At 42.8% G+C, this 18,773-nt stretch overlaps 1 protein-coding gene across 3 annotated transcripts in view; it reads right to left on the bottom strand.

The window, feature by feature from the left end:
- The window catches only part of LOC115138720 (coiled-coil domain-containing protein 85C-A-like), a 135,931-nt gene that overhangs the window by 23,186 nt on the left and 93,972 nt on the right, over positions 1-18,773 (bottom strand). Inside the window, exons 2-3 of one of the 3 annotated variants that reach the window (XM_029675860.2) lie at positions 15,030-15,094; positions 8,669-8,758 (exon numbers count right to left, since the gene is read on the bottom strand). In XM_029675860.2, coding sequence (XP_029531720.1) covers positions 8,669-8,758; positions 15,030-15,094 — 155 coding nt within the window. Of the gene's footprint in view, positions 1-8,668; positions 8,762-15,029; positions 15,095-18,773 lie in introns of all 3 variants that reach the window. The other 2 variants (XM_029675859.2, XM_029675861.2) reach the window with 2 other exon arrangements.

The following is an 18,773-nucleotide window of genomic DNA, read 5'->3' as shown; positions in this document are numbered from 1 at the left end:
GTCTCTCCCAAATTTTATATTTTATTACTGGGCCGCTAACCTCCGCATTGTTACGTTTCTGTTGGATGACGTACTCCCGGCACCCAGCTGGCTTAGTATGGAGCGTGAGGAGTGTCACCCCTTCTCTATTGGTGCTGTGATTTTGTCGCCTGTCAATCTGGAGATGTCACTTTATTGTAACAATCCTATAATACATAGCACAGTCCGAATCTGGAAGCAAATTAAAGTCCGCTTTGAGCTCAGACCAATGTCATTCATGCTCCCTGTCGCCAGGAATCCCTCCTTTGCCCCTTCTAAGGGAGAGTTGGGGATAAGTACCATAGGGGATTTATACATAGAAGGGACCTTTGCTTCCTTTGAGCTGCTGAGGGAAACTTATAATCTTCCCAGAAGTAATTTTTTCAGATACCTACAAATTAGAGACTACGTTAGAAAACACCTCCCAACATTTGGGAATGCTAAACCTTCCATGTTTGACGGATGCATAAAAATATGCCCCACCTCAGATAAACTGATATTGCGTCTATATGATGCTTTTCAATCTGTTAGCACACATTCTACTGATGCCATCAAGGCAAAATGGGAGGAAGAACTAGGGACTGACATCTCAGTGGCAGACTGGGAAGAGAGCTTGGAGTATATCCACACATGCTCCATTAATTCCAGACATCGTCTCATACAATTCAAGGTATTACACAGATTACACTATTCCAAAACTAAACTGCATAGGATATTTCCTGACACATCCCCTACATGTGATAAATGTCAGGCTACGCAGGGTACACTACTCCACTGCTTTGCCCTATGCTCTAGCTTGCATGGTTATTGGTGTGGAATTTTTAGGATCCTCTCTGAAGTTTTGAAGACTTCAATAGATCCAGACCCGCTTCTGATAATCCTGGGTGTATCTGAGTCCCTAAACGGATTAACCAACCCCCAAAAACAACTAATCTCGTATGGTCTCATCTCGGCAAAAAAACGAATCTTGTTGTTTTGGAAAAGGAGGGAAGCGCCCTCTACCAAATTATGGCTCAGTGAATTGGCAAACACTGTACACTTAGAACGAATTAGATATATTCTGAACAATAAATTATCAACTTTTGATCAAATCTGGCAGCCTTTCCTCTCCTACTTGGACGAGTCGGCGCTGTGAATTTGTACTTATTAACGCACTCTCAATTGTAATATTTTAATCTACCTTTGGGCAGCGTGTGCTGGCCCTACCACCCGAGCAGTTGGGGGGGGGGGGGGGGGGATAGGGGATGGGGGGGGGGGACATCTTCCCTCTTTCTTTCTACGTGTCCTTGTTTTGTATGTCGTGTTTTGTATTATTTGTTCTGCACCCAGAACTCTGGGTCTTGTTGTTCCTGTATGCTCTTTTATGTTTAGATAAGAATTGTATACCTGTCATGTATACCTATACACCATTCTTGTGTGTGTTTAATAAAAATATTTGAAACAGAAAGTACACAGTTGCAGAATACCTGACCACTGTGACTGACCCAAACTTAAGGAACACTTTGACTATGTACAGACTCAGTGAGCATAGCCTTGCTATTGAGAAAGACCGCCGTAGGTAGATCTGGATCGCAAGAGAAGACAGGCTATGTTCACAATGCCCACAAAATGAGGTGGAAACTGAGCTGTACTTACTAACCTCATGCCAAATGTATGACCAAATTAGAGACACATATTTCACTCAGATTTATTTTCCCTTTTGTACTTTAACTATTTTCACATCATTACAACCATGTATGTAGTCATAATATGGCATTTGAAATGTCTTTATTCTTTTGGAGTGTAATGTTTACTGTTCATTTTTTATTGTTTATTTCACTTTGGTTTATTATCTATTTTACTTGATTTGGCAATTTAAACATGTTTCCCATGCCAATAACCCCCTTAAATTGAAATTGAATTGAGAGAGAGAGAGATATGATGCGTTATTCAAAGCGTCACCTTCTGTGTTTGAAGTTGAAGTTCAAAGCCATGCTAATCAGGACAGGAGTCTAAAGTCGGTCTGTATTTCATTCCAAAACAGACACACACACACTTTTTGCACACGCCATACTCTTATTCTTTTTTACCTGAGTGGTTACCATGATGACTCCAAAGTTTTTTTTATCAGGACCAATCAGAGTTCTGATTAGCTAAAGAAGAGTACTCTCCTCTCTCTTCTCTCCTAGCTCTGCTCTCTCTCCTCTTTCTGCTCCCTCTCCTCTCCTCTCTTCTCTCCTCTCCTCTCCTCTCTCTGTCTCTGCTCTCTCTCCTCCCTCTGTCTCTGCTCTCTGTTTCCTCTCCTCTCTCTGTCTCTGCTCTCTCCTCTCCTCTCCTCTCCTCTCCTCTCCTCTCCTCTCCTCTCCTCTCCTCTCCTCTCTCTGCTCTCCTCTCCTCGCCTCTTTCCTCACCTCGCCTCTCCTCTGCTCCTCTCCTCTCTCTGTCTCTCCTCTCCTCTCCTCGCCTCTCTCTGTCTCTGCTCCCTCTCCTCTCCTCTCCTCTCCTCTCCTCTCCTCTCCTCTCCTCTCCTCTTTCCTCGCCTCTCCTCTGTCTCCTCTCCTCTCATCTGTCTCTGCTCCCTCTCCTCTCCTTCAGTCTCTCTTCCTTACATCCTCACTTCTCTCCTCTCCTTTCACAGCCTCCTATGTTCTCTCCCTTCTCTTCCTTCCCCCTCTTCTCCTCTCCCTCTTCTCTTGTCCTCTCTCTCTCCCCTCTCTGCATTACTGCTGGAGGAGGAGGAGGAGTGTGTGTGTGTGTGTGGGGGGGGGGGTAGAGAGGAAAGGATGATGGAGGAAGAGGATAAGAAGGAAGAAGAGGGATTAAGAATGAGGACAATGACGCCCCCAAGGTGAGAGCTGGAGAGGGGGATGAAAGAGAAGGAGAGAGCAGAGGGTGTCTTTGCCCTTCTGTAAGGAGGGACGCTAATTTAATTAGTAGTCTTTAAGGGACGACCTCTGGTTAAACATGGAAGCAACAGAGAGACAGGTGAAATCTCTGGGCTATAAAGGAGAGAGACAGAGAGACAGACATATAGAGAGAGAAATAAAGAGAGAGAGATAGAAAGAGAGAGGGGGAAGACAGAGTTAATTTATTCTCTTTTGTACTTTAACTATGTGCACATTGTTCAAACACCCTATATAGACATAATATGACATTTGAAATGTCTTAATTTGTTTGGAACTTTTGTGAGCGTAATGTTTACTGGTCATGGTTTATTGTTTATTTCACTTTGAGAGAGAGAGAAAGACCATTGAATTGACTTGAGAGAGAAAGTAAAGCCCATTGAATTGAATTGAATTGAATTGAGAGAGAAAGAGAGTCTTCAGCTTTAGTCTCCAGCTGGGCTAGAGAATTTGTCACGCCCTGATCTGTTTCACCTGTATTTGTGCTTGTCTCCACCCCCTCCAGGTGTTGCCCATATTCTCCACTTATCCTCTGGGTATTGAAAAAACGTAAGCGCTATGGCTTTTCAACCTCTGCCATATCGTGGATTCGGAGCTATCTATCTAATAGAACTCAAAGGGTTTTCTTTAATAGAAGCGTCTCTAATGTCAAAAATGTAAAGTGTGGTGTACCGCAGGGCAGCTCTCTAGGCACTATACTATTTTCTATTTTTACCAATGACCTACCACTGGCATTAAACAAAGCATGTATGCTGATGATTCAACCATATACGCATCAGCAACCACAGCTAATGAAGTCACTGAAACCCTTAACAAAGAGTTGCAGTCTGTATTGGAATGGGTGGCCAGTAATAAACTGGTCCTAAACATCTCTAAAACTAAGAGCATTGTATTTGGTACAAATCATTCCTTAAGTGCTAGACCTCAGCTGAATCTGGTAATGAATGTTTGGCTGTTGAACAAGTTGAGGAGACTAAATTACTTGGTGTTACCTTAGATTGTAAACTGGCATGGTCAAAACATATAGATTCAATGGTTGCAAAGATGGGGAAAGGTCTAGCCGTAATAAAGAGATTTTTTTACACCACGCTCCAAAAAGCAAGTTCTGTAGGCTCTAGTTTTGTCTAATTTTGATTATTGTCCAGTCATGTGGCCCAGTGCTGTAAGGAAAGACCTAGTTAAGCTGCAGCTGGCCCAGAACAGAGCGGCACGTTTTGCTCTTAATTGTAACCAGAGGGCTAATATTAATACTATGCATGCCAGTCTCTATTGGCTAAGTGTTGAGGAGAGACTGATTGCATCACTTCTTCTTTTTATAAGAAACATTGTGTTGAAAATCCCAAATTGTTTGCATAGTCAACTTACACACAGCTCTGACACACACACTTATCCCACCAGACATTCCACCAGGAGTCTTTTCACAGTCCCCAAATCCAGAACAAATTCAAGAAAACGTACAGTATTATATAGAGCCCTTATTGCATGGAACTTCCTTCCATCTCATATTGCTCAAATAAACAGCAAACCTGGTTTCAAAAAACAGATAAAACAACATCTTGCAGCACAACGCCTCTCCCCTATTTGACCTAGATAGTTTGTGTATAGGCATTGATATGTAGGCTACGTGTGCCTTTAAAAAAAATGTATGTTGTTCTGTCCGTGAGCTGTTCTTGTTTATTGATGTTCTTTATTATGTCATTCTGTATTATGTTTCAGATTTTGTGTTGACCCCAGGAAGAGTAGCTGCTGCTTTTGCAACAGCTAATAGAGATCCTAATAAAATACCAAATGCCTGTGTTTTCTGTCTGTCTGTGCCAGTTCACCTTGTTTGTCAAGCTTACCAGCATTCGTCCTGTCAGCTCCAGTCTTTTCCCAGCCTCTTTTTTCTCATCCTCCTGGTTTTTGACCCTTGCCTGTCCTGACCCTGTACCCGTCCGCCTGACTACTCTGCCCATCTCTGAACCTGCCTGCCGTCCTGTACCTTTGCTCCACCTCTGGATTACTGAAGTCTGCCTGTCCCTGACCCTGAGCCTGCCTGCCGTCCTGTACCTTTGCTCCTACTCTGGATTACTGAAGTCTGCCTGTCCCTGACCCTGAGCCTGCCTGCCGTCCTGTACCTTTGCTCCACCTCTGGATTACTTAAGTCTGCCTGTCCCTGACCCTGAGCCTGCCTGCCGTCCTGTACCTTTGCTCCTACTCTGGATTACTGAAGTCTGCCTGTCCCTGACCCTGAGCCTGCCTGCCGTCCTGTACCATTGCTCCTACTCTGGATTATCGACCCCTGACTGCCTTGACCTGTCGTTTGCATGGCCCTGTGGTTACAATAAACATTGTTACTTCACACAGTCTGCACTTGGGTCTTACCTTGATTCATGATAGAATCAAAGCTAGATAAACAGAATGAGGGGTGGAAGTTAGGGTTAACATGATGTATTGCTGTTGTAAGGTCTACTTTATTACACTGGGTTATTGGGTAAAGTCTGAGCTGTGTTTACATTAAAGACATGAGGTTATGGTCTCTTAACACTCAGGGTGGAATGTGGAAGAGGCAGAGCAGAGGCAGGGCTGGAGTAAAAGTGCATATACTGGAGACTGACATTCATTATTGCAAGATGGTGCCAACAGAGATGATCGCCTCGCTTCAAGTCCTTAGGAAACAATGCAGTAATTTGTATTTTTTTTGTTGTTACATTGTTAGCCCAGAAAATCTTAAGTGTATTACAAACAGCCGGGAAGAACTATTGGATATAAGAGCGACGTCAACTTACTAACATCACGACCAGGAATACAACTTTCCCGAAGTGAATCCTTTGTTCGGACCTCCATGCTGGACATTGGATCTAATCCCAGAGGCCGACCCAAAACAACGTTGTTGCCGCAGGAGAGGAAGGCGGAGGGGCCTCCTGGTCAGACTTAGAAGGTGAGCACACCATCCACCGCTTCTGAGCATATTACTCGTCAATGTCCAGTCACTAGACAACAAGGTGGACGAAATTAGGGCACGAGTTGCCTTCCAGAGAGACATCAGAGATTGTAACATTCATTTCATTTCATGGAAACATGGCTCACTCGGGATATGTTGTCAGAGTTGGTACAGCCACTGGGTTTCTTCATGTGTCGCGCCAACAGAAACAAACATCTCTCTGGTAAGAAGAAGGGCGGGGGTGTATGCCTCATGATTAACGAATCATGGTGTAATCATAACAGCATACAGGAACTCAAGTCCTTTTGTTCACCTGACCTAGAATTTCTTACAATCAAATGTTGACTGCATGATATAGCAAAATAATTATTTTAGATTATAGTATACCCCCCAAGCAGATACCTCGACGGCCCTGAAAGAACTTCACTGGACTCTATGTAAACTGGAAACCATATATCCTGAGGTTGCATTTATTGTAGCTGGGGATTTTAACAAATCTCATTTGAGAACAAGGCTACCTAAATTCTACCAGCACATTGATTGTGCTGGACCACTGCTACTCTAACTTCAGTGATGAATACAAGGCCCTCCCACACCCTCCCTTTGGCAAATCTGACCATGACTCCATCTTGTTGCTCCTCTCATATAGGCAGAAACTAAAACAGGAAGAGACCGTGTTTAGGTATATCCAACGCAGGTCTGACCAATCGGATTCCACACTTCAAGATTGCTTCGATCACGTGGACTGGGATATGTTCCAGGTAGCCTCAGACAATTACATTGACGTATAGCCTGACTCCGTGAGTGAGTTTATTAGGAAGTGCATTGGAGATGTTGTACCCACTGTGACTATTAAAACCTTCCCTAACCAGCAACAGAGGATTGACGGCAGCATTCGCACAAAACTGAAAGTGTGAACCAGCGCATTTAATCATAGCAAGGGGACTGGAAACATGACCAAATAAAAACAGTGTAGTTATTCCCTCTGCAAGGCAATCAAATAAGCAAAGCGTCAGTACAGAGACAAAGTTGAGTCGTAATTCAACGGCACAAACACGAGACATATGTGGCAGGGTCTACAGAAAATCACGGATTACAAAAAGAAAACCAGCCCTGTCGCGGACATCAATGTCTTGCTCCCAGACAAATTAAACAACTTTTTTGCTCGCTTTGAGGACAATACCATGCCACCGACACGGCACACTACCAAAGACTGTGTATTCTCCTCCATGGCCGACGTGAGTAAAATATTTAAACGTGTTAACCCTCGCAAGGCTGCCGGCCCCTAGCTGAACATAGTGCCTCTTCAACCTCATGGGGCTGAAGAAATTTGGCTTGTCACCAAAAACCCTCACAAACATTTACAGATGCACAATTGAGAGCATCCTGTCGGGCTGTTTCACTGCCTGGTAAGGCAACTGCACTGCCCTCAACCACAAGGCTCCCCAGATGATAGTGCTGTCTGCACAACGCATCACCAGGGGCAAACTACCTGGACCAAGCAGCCGTCATACCGCTCAGAAAGAAGACGCATTCTGTCTCCTAGAGATGAACATACTTTGGTGCAAATCAATCCCAGTACAACAGCAAAGGACCGTGTGAAGATGCTGGAGGAAACGGGTACAAAACGATCTATATCCACAGTAAAACGAGTCCTATATCAACATAACCTGAAAGACTGCTCAGCAAGGAAGAAGCCAATGCTCCAAAACCACCATAAAAAAGCCAGACTATGGTTTACAACTGCACATGGGGACAAAGATCGTACTTTTTGAAGAAATATCCTCTGGTCTGATGAAACAAAAATAGAACTGTTTGGCCATAATGACCATCGTTATGTTTGGAGGAAAAAGGGGGAGGCTTGCAAGCCGAAGAACACCATCCCAACCATGAAGCACGGGGGTGGCAGCATCATGTTGTGGGGGTGCTTTGCTGCAGGAGGGACTGGTGCACTTCACAAAATAGATGGCATCATGAGGGAAGGAAAATGATGTGGATATATTGAAGCAACATCTCAAGACATCAGCACGGCCATCACGCATCCATATATTTATATGTACATATTCTTATTTCATCCCCTTACATTGTGTGTACAAGGTAGTCATTGTGAATTTGTTAGATTACTTGTTAGATATTACTGCACTGTTGGAACTAGAAGCACAAGCATTTCGCTCATCTCGCATTAACATCTACTAACCATGTATATGTGACTAATAACATTTGATTTGATATTGGAAATTGGGATCGTACACCTTTAAATGTAGAGGATACACCTTTAAATGTAGAGGAGCTGGAGAAGGTTTGAGAGTGTTTGAAAGTCCAGTTCAAAGCAAGTCTGTGAAGTGATACTGAAGTCAGCGAGGGAAACTCTTAAAGCACTTCAAAGGAGTTAAGGCCGCAATAAGAGGAAGAAAGTACCGATGTAGGGATAGAAATCTGTGGACTGGTTTCAACCTTGTGTGAGTCTTTGAGACTCAGGAAATGCTTTCCAAATGTCTGAGCTTCCAGAACTCTCTTTCTCTCTCTCTCTGAATGTGTCCCCCATGTGTGTGTTTTTTCCCAGTTGGCTTTGATCTTTCCTGACAGATCATGACCCCTGACCTTGACCCTTATCAGCCGGAGTGAGAACATAAAACAACAATGCTGCTGCCACAAAGACCTCTGCTTTGGTGACCACTGCTATGGTGACCGTTACCGCTGCGACCTGTAATTGTTGTTCAATTCAAATATACTGCAAATCGGCTCAAAACAGATACGGTTTTCTGGTAGCTAGGATTTATCCACAGAGCCAAACAGAGAGGTCAGGGCTGGGAGAGGGAGTGGTTTGGCACCATACTGTACGTACATTCTGCAGTGGGTCTTGCTGGTACTGTGAGAGCTGAGACTCAGAGTGGTAGAAGCCCTTCCTCAGACTCTTCAGATCACCACTTTTAGACTGCTGAGAGAGAGGGGGAGAGAGAGCAGCAAGAGGAAGAGAGAGCGAGAGAGGGGGGGAGAGAGAGCAGCAAGAGGAAGAGAGAGAACACATTTAGAGGAGTAGACAGTGCACACAGAAGTCCAAGAGGAGAAAATGTGCTGCTGATATCTGTACAATAGAGAGGAGCTCAGCACAGAAGTTGAGAGGCTTGATGCTGAGGATTGTCAATAGGCCATTTTAGAACACCTTGTAAGACAGCAGATGTCAGTTCATTTATACCCAATCTATCGTATAATTGAAAATGGCCAGCATGTGTTTTGTATCCTCATGCCTGGGATAAAATAAATTGCATCCCTCTGCCTCAGGACACTGGAATGAGTGTAGCTCAGAACCTGCAGCTCTGCATGTAAAGTAGTCTAGAACTTTGACCAAAGACACGAGGAAGATCTCATCAAACAACCATTGGAACGTCTGATGTATCTACTAGTCTTCCAGAAGAAAGAAAGCTACTACTACAACTACTAAGGACATGGTGATCTCTAGTGGACAACCAGAGACTTACACAACCAGAGACTTTCTGTTGAACTATTCATCGCAGATGGAATGGACAATTTCAACAGAGAGAGATGACAAAGACATACAAGCGTAAATATGTACATTGCATTTCTAAATCCGAATGAGCGGTTGTTGGGGATGCTAAATATCCATATTAACGATGAGCGTATTATTCAACTGTATGTACAATAAAATTCCTTTCTCTCCTTCTCCCGCTCTTTCGTTCCCCACCTTTTCATAGTGTAACCAGACATCATATCGGGTTAGTCCACTAGGGACTTTTCATTGCATTATGTTAGTAATCAATTCAACCTTTATTGTGTGTGTTTACATATTTCTGTGTGATTATTTCATTAGTTAGTAAATAAATAATTAAGCCAATTTGTGTAAACTGAGTCATCATGTAGACTAGGGTTCGTGTAGATTAATAGAATATTACGACGTTCAGAATGAGACTGATATGAGGTAAACATACATGAATAAGTGACTGTTATCTATAGATATGAATATATCTTATAAGAGTATAATTCGGGAGATAGTAACTTGTTAAATAGGTTTTCCCGTGGTGCCCCAAGTTACTGAGTTAATTGTAACATTATTAATTTAATCACGTAATCAATTAAACATAGTTCATTGATTTGATAAGTTAACAGTCATCGCATTAATGATAATAAGTCACAACAAAATGTTATATTATGGCTATGTATAGTGTTTTAAAGTGTCACGTTTTGACCTTAGTTCCTTTTTTATGTCTTTATTTTAGTTGGGCTGGACATTCTATGTTGTTTTTCTATGTTTTGTTCTGTTGTTATATTTCTATGTGTTTGGCCTAGTATGGTTCTCAATCAGAGGCAGGTGTCAGTAGTTGTCTCTGATTGGGAGCCATATTTAGGTAGCCTGTTTTCTGTTGTGTTTTGTGGGTGGTTGTATCCTGTGTTAGTGTTTTCACCATACGGGACTGTTACGGCTATTTGTTTGTACTTTTGTTATTTTGTGCAGTTGATTTATTAAATATATCATTATGGACAATTACCATGCTGCACATTGGTCTGATCCTTGTGACTCCTCTGAAGAAGAGGAATTGCATTACATAAAGTACAAAAGGGAAAATAAATAAACATAAATATGGGTTGTATTTACAATGGTGTTTGTTCTTCACTGGTTGCCCTTTTCTTGTGGCAACAGGTTACAAATCTTGCTGTGATGGCACACTGTGGTATTTCACCTAATTTTGAATTATTGGTTGGTGAGCGGACCCCACACCTCACAACCATAAAGGGCAATGGGTTCTATAACTGGTTCAAGTATTTTTAGCCAGATCCTAATTGGGATGTCGAATTTTATGCTCCTTTTGACGGCGTAGAATGCCCTTCCTGACTTGTCTCTCAGATCGTTCAAAGCTTTGTGGAAGTTACCTGTGGTGCTGATGTTTAGGCCGAGGTAGGTATAGTTTTTTGTGTGCTCTAGGGTAACGTTGTCTAGATGGAATTTGTATTTGTGGTCTTAGCAACTGGACCTTTTTTGGAACACCATTATTTTTGTCCTAATGAGATTCACTTATGGTATAGGTCTGACAGAATCTGTGCAGAAGATCTAGGTGCTGCTGTAGGCTCTCCTTGGTTGGGGACAGAAGCACCAGATCATCAGCAAACAGTAGCCAGTTGACTTCAGATTCTAGTCAGGTGAGGCTAGGTGCTGCAGTCTGTTCTAGTGCCCTCGCCAATTTGTTGAAATATATGTTGTTCAGGGAGGTTCTCTGTCGCTCTCTGTTCTCATTGGTGTTATGGGTTAGGTTCAGTGGGATGACAGTACTATCTCCATAGACGGGTTGGTTGTTTAGCAACAAATCTCCGTAGTGAAGTCTCTTACGACAGCAGTATGTGTATTATGTAATCACAGAGCTGTATGTATGGAGAAATGTCTACATCAATAGGACACTCATATCTGTGACCCAAATGACACCCTATTCCCTATTCCCTTTAGAGTCCAACACCTCGGACCAGAAACTCATCACAGCCATTCAGGGAATTACAAAAACAGAGTTTTCATCCCAAAAGTCTGTTTAAATGGATAAATTATTTTACAGGGCACCAGGGGTACTTGCTTCTGTGATTCTTAAAATACAGAGCCTGAAATGATAATTTTGTTTCATTGTTTGCTGGCTCAGCTCTCAGTCTTATTGACCACCCAATATTGCTAACTAGTGATGCACCGATATGACATTTTTGCCCATCAGATACCGATAACTGATATTTAACATTTTTGCAGCCTTTTAAGCATTCTAGTACAGTTAAATAGTTAACACACACACATGGACGCAGTGGACTTAGGCACTGCATCTCAGTGCAAGAGGTGTCACTACAGTCCCTGGTTCGAATCCAGGCTGTATCACATCCAGCCGTAACTGGGAGTCCCATAGGGCAGCGCACAATTGGCCCAGCGCCGTCCGGGTCTTCACTGTAAATAAGAATTTGTTCTTAACTGACTTGCCTAGTTAAATAAAGGTTACACACACACCACACTGACCAAAAAGTTATTTTGTTGCATTTACGTATGTCCCTATTACCAGTAAAACATAATCAAAACCTATTTCTTTCAATTACTTGCTGTGCTGTTTCGTTGTTCATTTGTTTAGTCGTTTCTTTCTCAACCAGGATTTCTGTGGAACACCGTTTGGGTCTTTGCGTGTCAAAAAAGATACACTTCAAATAACAGTATAAGCTTGTTGACCAATCAGGACCTGAATATGACTGCACGTCACATAATAATTTAACGTGTTCATACATTTTTTCGGTAATTATTACACATTGATTATACTATCACTCGTATTTCATATATCACAATGATTCATCAATACGTATGCTATGATGCTGGTAAAGTTGTCTCGCGCACCTACAGTGCTGGTCATAAAACAAAAGCTAGCTAGCTCATGGATACAAACAATGTTCTTCCCCAAAAACATAGCAAAACAACATAATCTAGGTGTCATCATCTAAAATAACCCTAATTTATAAGACAGTTCTTATTTGATTAATGGTGGTCGGACCCATCTATGTGAAGCTAGCCACAAGAAGGACTAGCCACAAGAGTGGACTTTGCGGTTAGCCTTCAAAATAAAAGTATGGCATTCTACTATTTGTATTAATTTGCATCACTGTCAATGACATACTTTTACTTTGAAGGCAAACCACAAATTACACGACTGTGCCTAATCCTTATTGTGGCTAGCTTCACAACACATAACCCGGTCCGGTCGAGCCTCACTAGCCAGATGAAGCTAGCTGGCTGCTTATAACGTTAGCTTTGGGCAACAGGGTTAAGTAGCTGGCTAGCTATTTATTTTCATGAACTGAAGTTCAATTTCAATATGAGAACAATAAGTGGCAACCTAGCTAATACTTACAATAATTCCTAAATCATTGCTAAGAATAATGAAAATGACTGCAGTTTCCACTGGTCATTGTTTTCAGTCTGTTTGTATTGGTGCTAGCTACCCCAGAAGTTGCGGTTGAAGAAAGTATGCTTTATTACCAACGCGGTATTGTAAACACATCGTTCGTGGCCTGTGTCGCTTGTTTGCAGACTTTTTTTGTACAGCTTTGACAGTGCTACTGTATCTTTATTGACACGCAAAGACCCAAATGGCATTCCATAGTATGTATGTCGTGAAGCTAATAGCAGTGACGCCATTACTGTGTAACTCCGGTAGGGTAACGTCTGAAAAATAGCTCACTTGGTAGTGTGTACCGGTGCTCGACCAGCCGGCGAAAGCCAACATCACCCACGACAGAGAACGGTTGATTGTCAATGGCAATGAATTCCATTATCTTGGCTTTAATGGATTTCACCTTTGAGTTGACTTGCTGAAATGTTCTTACTCTTTCAAATGACAGCTCGACTTGTTGACTGCTCGATCCACACAGCAGACATTGTGGGCTAGGTTAGGAATGCTGTGTTGCACGTGTAGCACAAAACTTTACGTGGCGTCATTACGTCATGTACCTACGTTATATAGGTATGGATGGTAGCATTGACAACAGTTAAACTAGACATCGGGCCGATACCGATGTTGGCATTTTTAGCTAATATCGTCCGATTACGATATGTTCACCGATATATTAGGCATCCCTATTGCTAACGCTAGCTAGCTAGCCAGTTAATATAACTTGTTTTTTCTAAATGTACTGTATCTAGCTAAGTTAGCCACGTTATGAATACAACTCTCATTTGCTGTTGACATCAGGATACGATTTGAGAGCATGAATTAACTCCAAAAGTGGTTAGTAACTTTGGCTGCATACCGACAGTGCATTCAGAGCCATCCAGTGGCTAGCCACATTACAACCAAAGACAGTACAGTATGAAGATAGGCAGAAACTGCTTCTCCAATAGAAATCTTTGTAGGCGATGTCATGGCGATATTGGCTAGCTAAGCTCATGCGTAGAAACACGGTTCTAAAAGTCGTCTTTCGCCGAACTGCGCATGTTCAGGCCATCAAATCAAAGGCACTTCTTCGATATAAAGTTGAAATTAAAATGTGTCAGTTTGTCACGTTCATGAGGTTGGAGTAATAACAAGTTCAACTACTTAAGACATTGGCTGAAATCTAGGTTGTGCCATTAAATTTCAAGAAAATGAACAACTAAGGAAGAATTTTTCACTTCTCTCATTGACTTCTCAAACCCCAAACCCCGGCCTGGTCGGTTTCGCAGACTTTTCCGGAAGTCTTGTGATATTGCACCTCTGGGTTTAGAAAGTCTGTGCTACAACCTTCATTTTCACCAGGTTCCCATGAAGCATATGTAATGACAGTCCACCACCACATACCAGAGAGTCTCCTGATTAGCAAGGGGTAGTCTGTGTTTCATTTCATTGTGTATTAAAAACACAGTTTGAGATCATTGTGAGGGGATTTCACCAGTGGTCCGAAGAGGGAATTGTTTGCCACAGTAACCAAGATGGTGGCATTTGGGACACATACCTATTCTATTCACCTCTAGCTGATGTCATAATGATGCTCCCTCTGGTCATTACAATGTTACTAAAACTCTTTACTACTCTGAGTGCACTCTCTTCCCTGTCGTATCCATCTCTCTCGGGTATGTACTTTAGTGTGTATGTGTGTGCATTCATGTGTGAGTAAATGTGTGTGAACCTGTGTGTATGTTTTCTAAGATCTCCTAGTAGAGAGTAGAGATAGTACAAATGTGTGCTTGTGTTCTGGTTGTTGCTCCTCATGGATTCCTTTCATGTGAAATCAGACCCCAGACAGAATGGCAATGAGAAGCAATGAAACATTCATCCCATGAGTGAGTTCTCCTGCTCTCCCATCATTTATCCCAATCCATTATGGATGTTCACTTTCACTGTGGAGCTGAATTATTCACTTAACCATGTCATCCCAGCAGGTAGAAACAAGCTCTCTCTCTCCCTCTCTCCCTTCCTTCCTCTCCTCTGTGTAGCCGATTACTTGGCAATATTTAGCTTTCTCTATTAGCTCCCACTACATCTCTCTCATTCTCTGTTTATACTTTGAAAATGACACTCTCGTCACTACTGCCTTCTCTGCCTCTCCCACGAGAGATTTTAGGTTTGAAAAAGTGAGAATGGAAAACATGGAGAGAGTTTAGGTTCGAGAAAGTGAGAATGGGAGACATTAAGAGAGAGTGGAAATTGAAAAACAGAGCGGTGATAGTTTTCACCATGGTAACATACAGTAGCTGAGAGTTTTACCTGTGATAGAAGCTGCTTGTTGTCATCCTCCAGGACCTTGGTCTCCATTTGCCTGATGTAGTTACCTGGAAGAATAAAGAGGCAGAGAGAATATCAATGAAAAGAATGTCAGTCAGTCCCACTGATCCAAGGCCTGTCTCATATCAATGACAGTGTATGTCTCCCAAATGGCACCCTATCCCCTTTGAAGTGAACTACATTTACTAGGGCTTTGGTCAAAAGTAGTACACTATATATAGAACAGGATTCCATTTGGGACGCAGCCTCTGTTAAATCCTGGTGTCCATTCCGGCTCTGAAACAATGGAGTTCAATAGACCAAGACCCATGTGTGCCCACAGATTCCCTCCAGTCTCTGTTAATACCAATTAGGTTGTGTTTGATGTATACTGAGTTGGGCTCTGGGTCCCTCTGTGTGACGCTCAGCAGTCCTCTCAGCCTTAATCCCCCACCAGTTCTATTGTTGACTCTCCCATGGGGATTATGTTGTGTTAGCGCTCCACTAAGACCAACATTGCTGTCTTTTTTCTCTCCTGTAAACTGCTGATACCCAACACTCAATACCGGATTTCACAACTATTTCCTTTAGAGAGATCTATATCCAATACATCAACCAAAGCACTGGAATTCTGGAATTCTTCAGTGGCACGAAAACGTCTTGGTTTTCATTATTTAAATGGGCTGTATCAGCAATGGCAGTGATTATTAGGCCCTACACACACACACACCTCTCTCTATCTGTTCTATCTCTCTCTGTTCTATCTATCTCCCTGTTCTATCTATCTCTGTTCTCTCTCTGTTCTATCGCTATCTCTCTCTCTGTTCTCTCTCTCTGCATAAGCATGCTATATCCTCCGTCTCAGTAGTTACCTTAATGAGAGGGGAGGCCCTGTAGTGTTCTATCGCTATCTCTCTCTCTCTATCTCTCTCTCTGTTCTCTCTCTCTGCATAAGCATGCTATATCCTCCGTCTCAGTAGTTACCTTAATGAGAGGGGAGGCCCTGTAGAGGTGTGTGTGTGCGATGACCTTAGTGATGACTGAAACTTAGTAAGAGGGGATCTCTCTGCCATACAAAGGAACACACCTGTTCCTCCATAACTCCCTCTGAAGGAATGAGAGAGAGAAAGAAAGAGATGGAGACTAGACAGTGGAACCAATCCCAAGGAGACTAATGGTCTAGCTGGTAGACATAAAGATGTGAAGGCCGTGACACATGCCAGAGTTCATCTCATGTACCATATAACCTCTGACCTTATGACTAGTAAATCACAAAAACCCAGTTACATTGTTGCTGGACAAGGGTCGAGGCACAAATGGCACCACATTCCCTATATAGTGCATTGATTTGAACAGAGCCCTATGGGTCCCGGTCAACATTAGTGCACTAGAAAGGCTGCAGGTATCCTAGCGGTTAAGAGCGTTGGGCCAGTAAAGCCTTGTTCACATTGGCAGACTGAAGTGACTCAAAAAAATAAATATGCATATCCTATTAGAATCTGTTATCTTTTATTGTCTAAACAGCCAAAAAGCACCACCAATCAGCCTACACCACTGTGCACACACCCATCGTTACTATGACAACTAGCGTAGCCATGTCAACAAATGACTGCTGTCTGAACACACAAATACAATGTGGTCACTTGTAACTTGCTGTTTGGACAGTCAGTACTCCAAAACAGATTTGAAAAACCAAACTAATTTGAGCATTAAGGCATACAGTGTGAATACAGTGTGAATACAGTGTGAATTCAGTGTGAATACAGTGTGAAGCCAGGTTGCTTACGGCAACTTGTATCTACTCCACCACCAGGTGTCAGTATATTAAAAATTGAACCAATGACACAGCCAAGGCATTCATGGCCATTAGACTGGCTGTTTGTCGCTGACTGTCTCTGTCTCAGCTGTGATAATGAGAGGCACAGACAGACAGATACCGTAGTGATTAACTTGATTCATCCCCCACAGGGTGAAGAGAGAGCAAGAGAGGGAGAGAGAGAGAGGGAGAGAGAAGCAGAGAGAGGCAGAGAGAGGCAGAAAGAGGCAGAGAGAGGCAGAGAAAGAGGCAGAGAGAGAGGCAGAGAGAGGCAGAGAGAGAGAGAGAGAAGAGAGAGAGGCAGAGAGAGAGGCAGAGAGAGGGAGAGAGAGAGGCAGAGAGAGAGAGAGAGAGAGGCAGAGAGAGAGAGAGGCAGATAGAGAGAGAGAGAGGCAGAGAGAGAGAGAGGCAGAGAGAGAGAGAGAGAGAGGCAGAGAGAGAGAGAGAGAGAGAGGCAGAGAGAGAGAGAGGCAGAGAGAGAGAGGCAGAGAGAGAGAGGGAGAGAGAGAGAGAGGGAGTGGGAGAGAGAGACAGAGAGAGGGAGAGAGAGGGAGAGAGAGAGAGAGAGAGAGAGAGAGAGAGAGAGAGAGAGAGAGAGAGGAAAGGCGAAAGGCTCCTGTAACTCCTGTAGGCCTCTTTGCCCTTTTGTGACCCTCTAATCTAACTACAGTAGAACTGCTCTGGTCAGCTGACCTGTCCTGTCCTGTACCCTGCAGCTAACTCCAAAGCCAGGCAGACAGGCCGGCTAGCAGGGGTAACAAGGGGGTAACAAGGGGTTATAAACCCTACAGATAGACCTGGGGCCAGTGGGTAATTAGGGGTTAAACCCTACAGATAGACCTCGGGCCAGTGGGTAATTAGGTGTTAAACCTTACAGATAGACCTCGGGCCAGTGTGTAACCAGGGGTTAAACCCTACAGATAGACCTCAGGCCAGTGGGTAATTAGGGGTTAAACCTTACAGATAGACCTCGGGCCAGTGGGGAATTAGGGGTTAAAGCCATCCAGAACCTCTATGCTTGTCGTGATGTGTGTTTTGTCCTATATTTTTATTTAATGTATTCGTATTTTTAATCCCAGTCTGCGTCCCCGCAGGAGGCCTGTTACCTTTTGGTAGGCCGTCATTATAAATAAGAATTTGTTCTTAACTGACTTCCCTATTTAAATAAAGGTTAAATAGAATAAATAAAAAGCATAAAGTCTAACACCAACACTGACACTCCAACACACACACACACACACACACACACACACACACACTCACTTAATTTGCTCACACACACACACACACACATAACATGCACACACATTTACATACAATCATCATATACGCTGCTACTACTCTGTTTATCATATCCTGATGCCTAGTCACCTTACCTCTGTACATATCTACCTCTATCCCTCCAGTATCCCTGCACATTGTAAATATGGTATTAGAACTGGCTGACCCTGTATACATTATAACTTACTTATGTTCTTCTTATTTCTTATTTCTCGTGTGTTTTTGTTCTACCTTATGTTATTTTTACTTCTACACTGATAATGATTACTGCATTGTTGGGTTCAAAGCTTTTTCACTACTTGTGTACATGACATTAAAACTCCAAACATAACCGTTGGGTAAAACCCAGATAGACCTCCAGTTATGGAATTGATTTAAATCAAATTAGGTCACCTTGCCTCCCCCACTACTCCTGTCATTTTAAAAACTCAAGTAAAAAATGACTCCTACCGTACCTCTGGACACACACACACACGCACGCACGTACGCACACACACACACACACACACAAAACACTTCCTTTAGGACTGTAACATAGGGATAGTGTATATCCCTACTCTCTCTTCATAGCAGACCCCCTTACAGCAGTACAATAAAGGAGAAGGCCCTGAGCTCAGTGAGGTGAACTCACACAGGAATGATTTCAATTA

This window comes from Oncorhynchus nerka, linkage group LG12, assembly GCF_034236695.1.
Source record: "Oncorhynchus nerka isolate Pitt River linkage group LG12, Oner_Uvic_2.0, whole genome shotgun sequence".
NCBI classification, from domain to species: Eukaryota; Metazoa; Chordata; class Actinopteri; order Salmoniformes; family Salmonidae; genus Oncorhynchus; species Oncorhynchus nerka.
The sequence above is the reverse complement of the archived record's forward strand: the minus strand, read 5'-3'. Positions and strand labels throughout refer to the sequence as shown.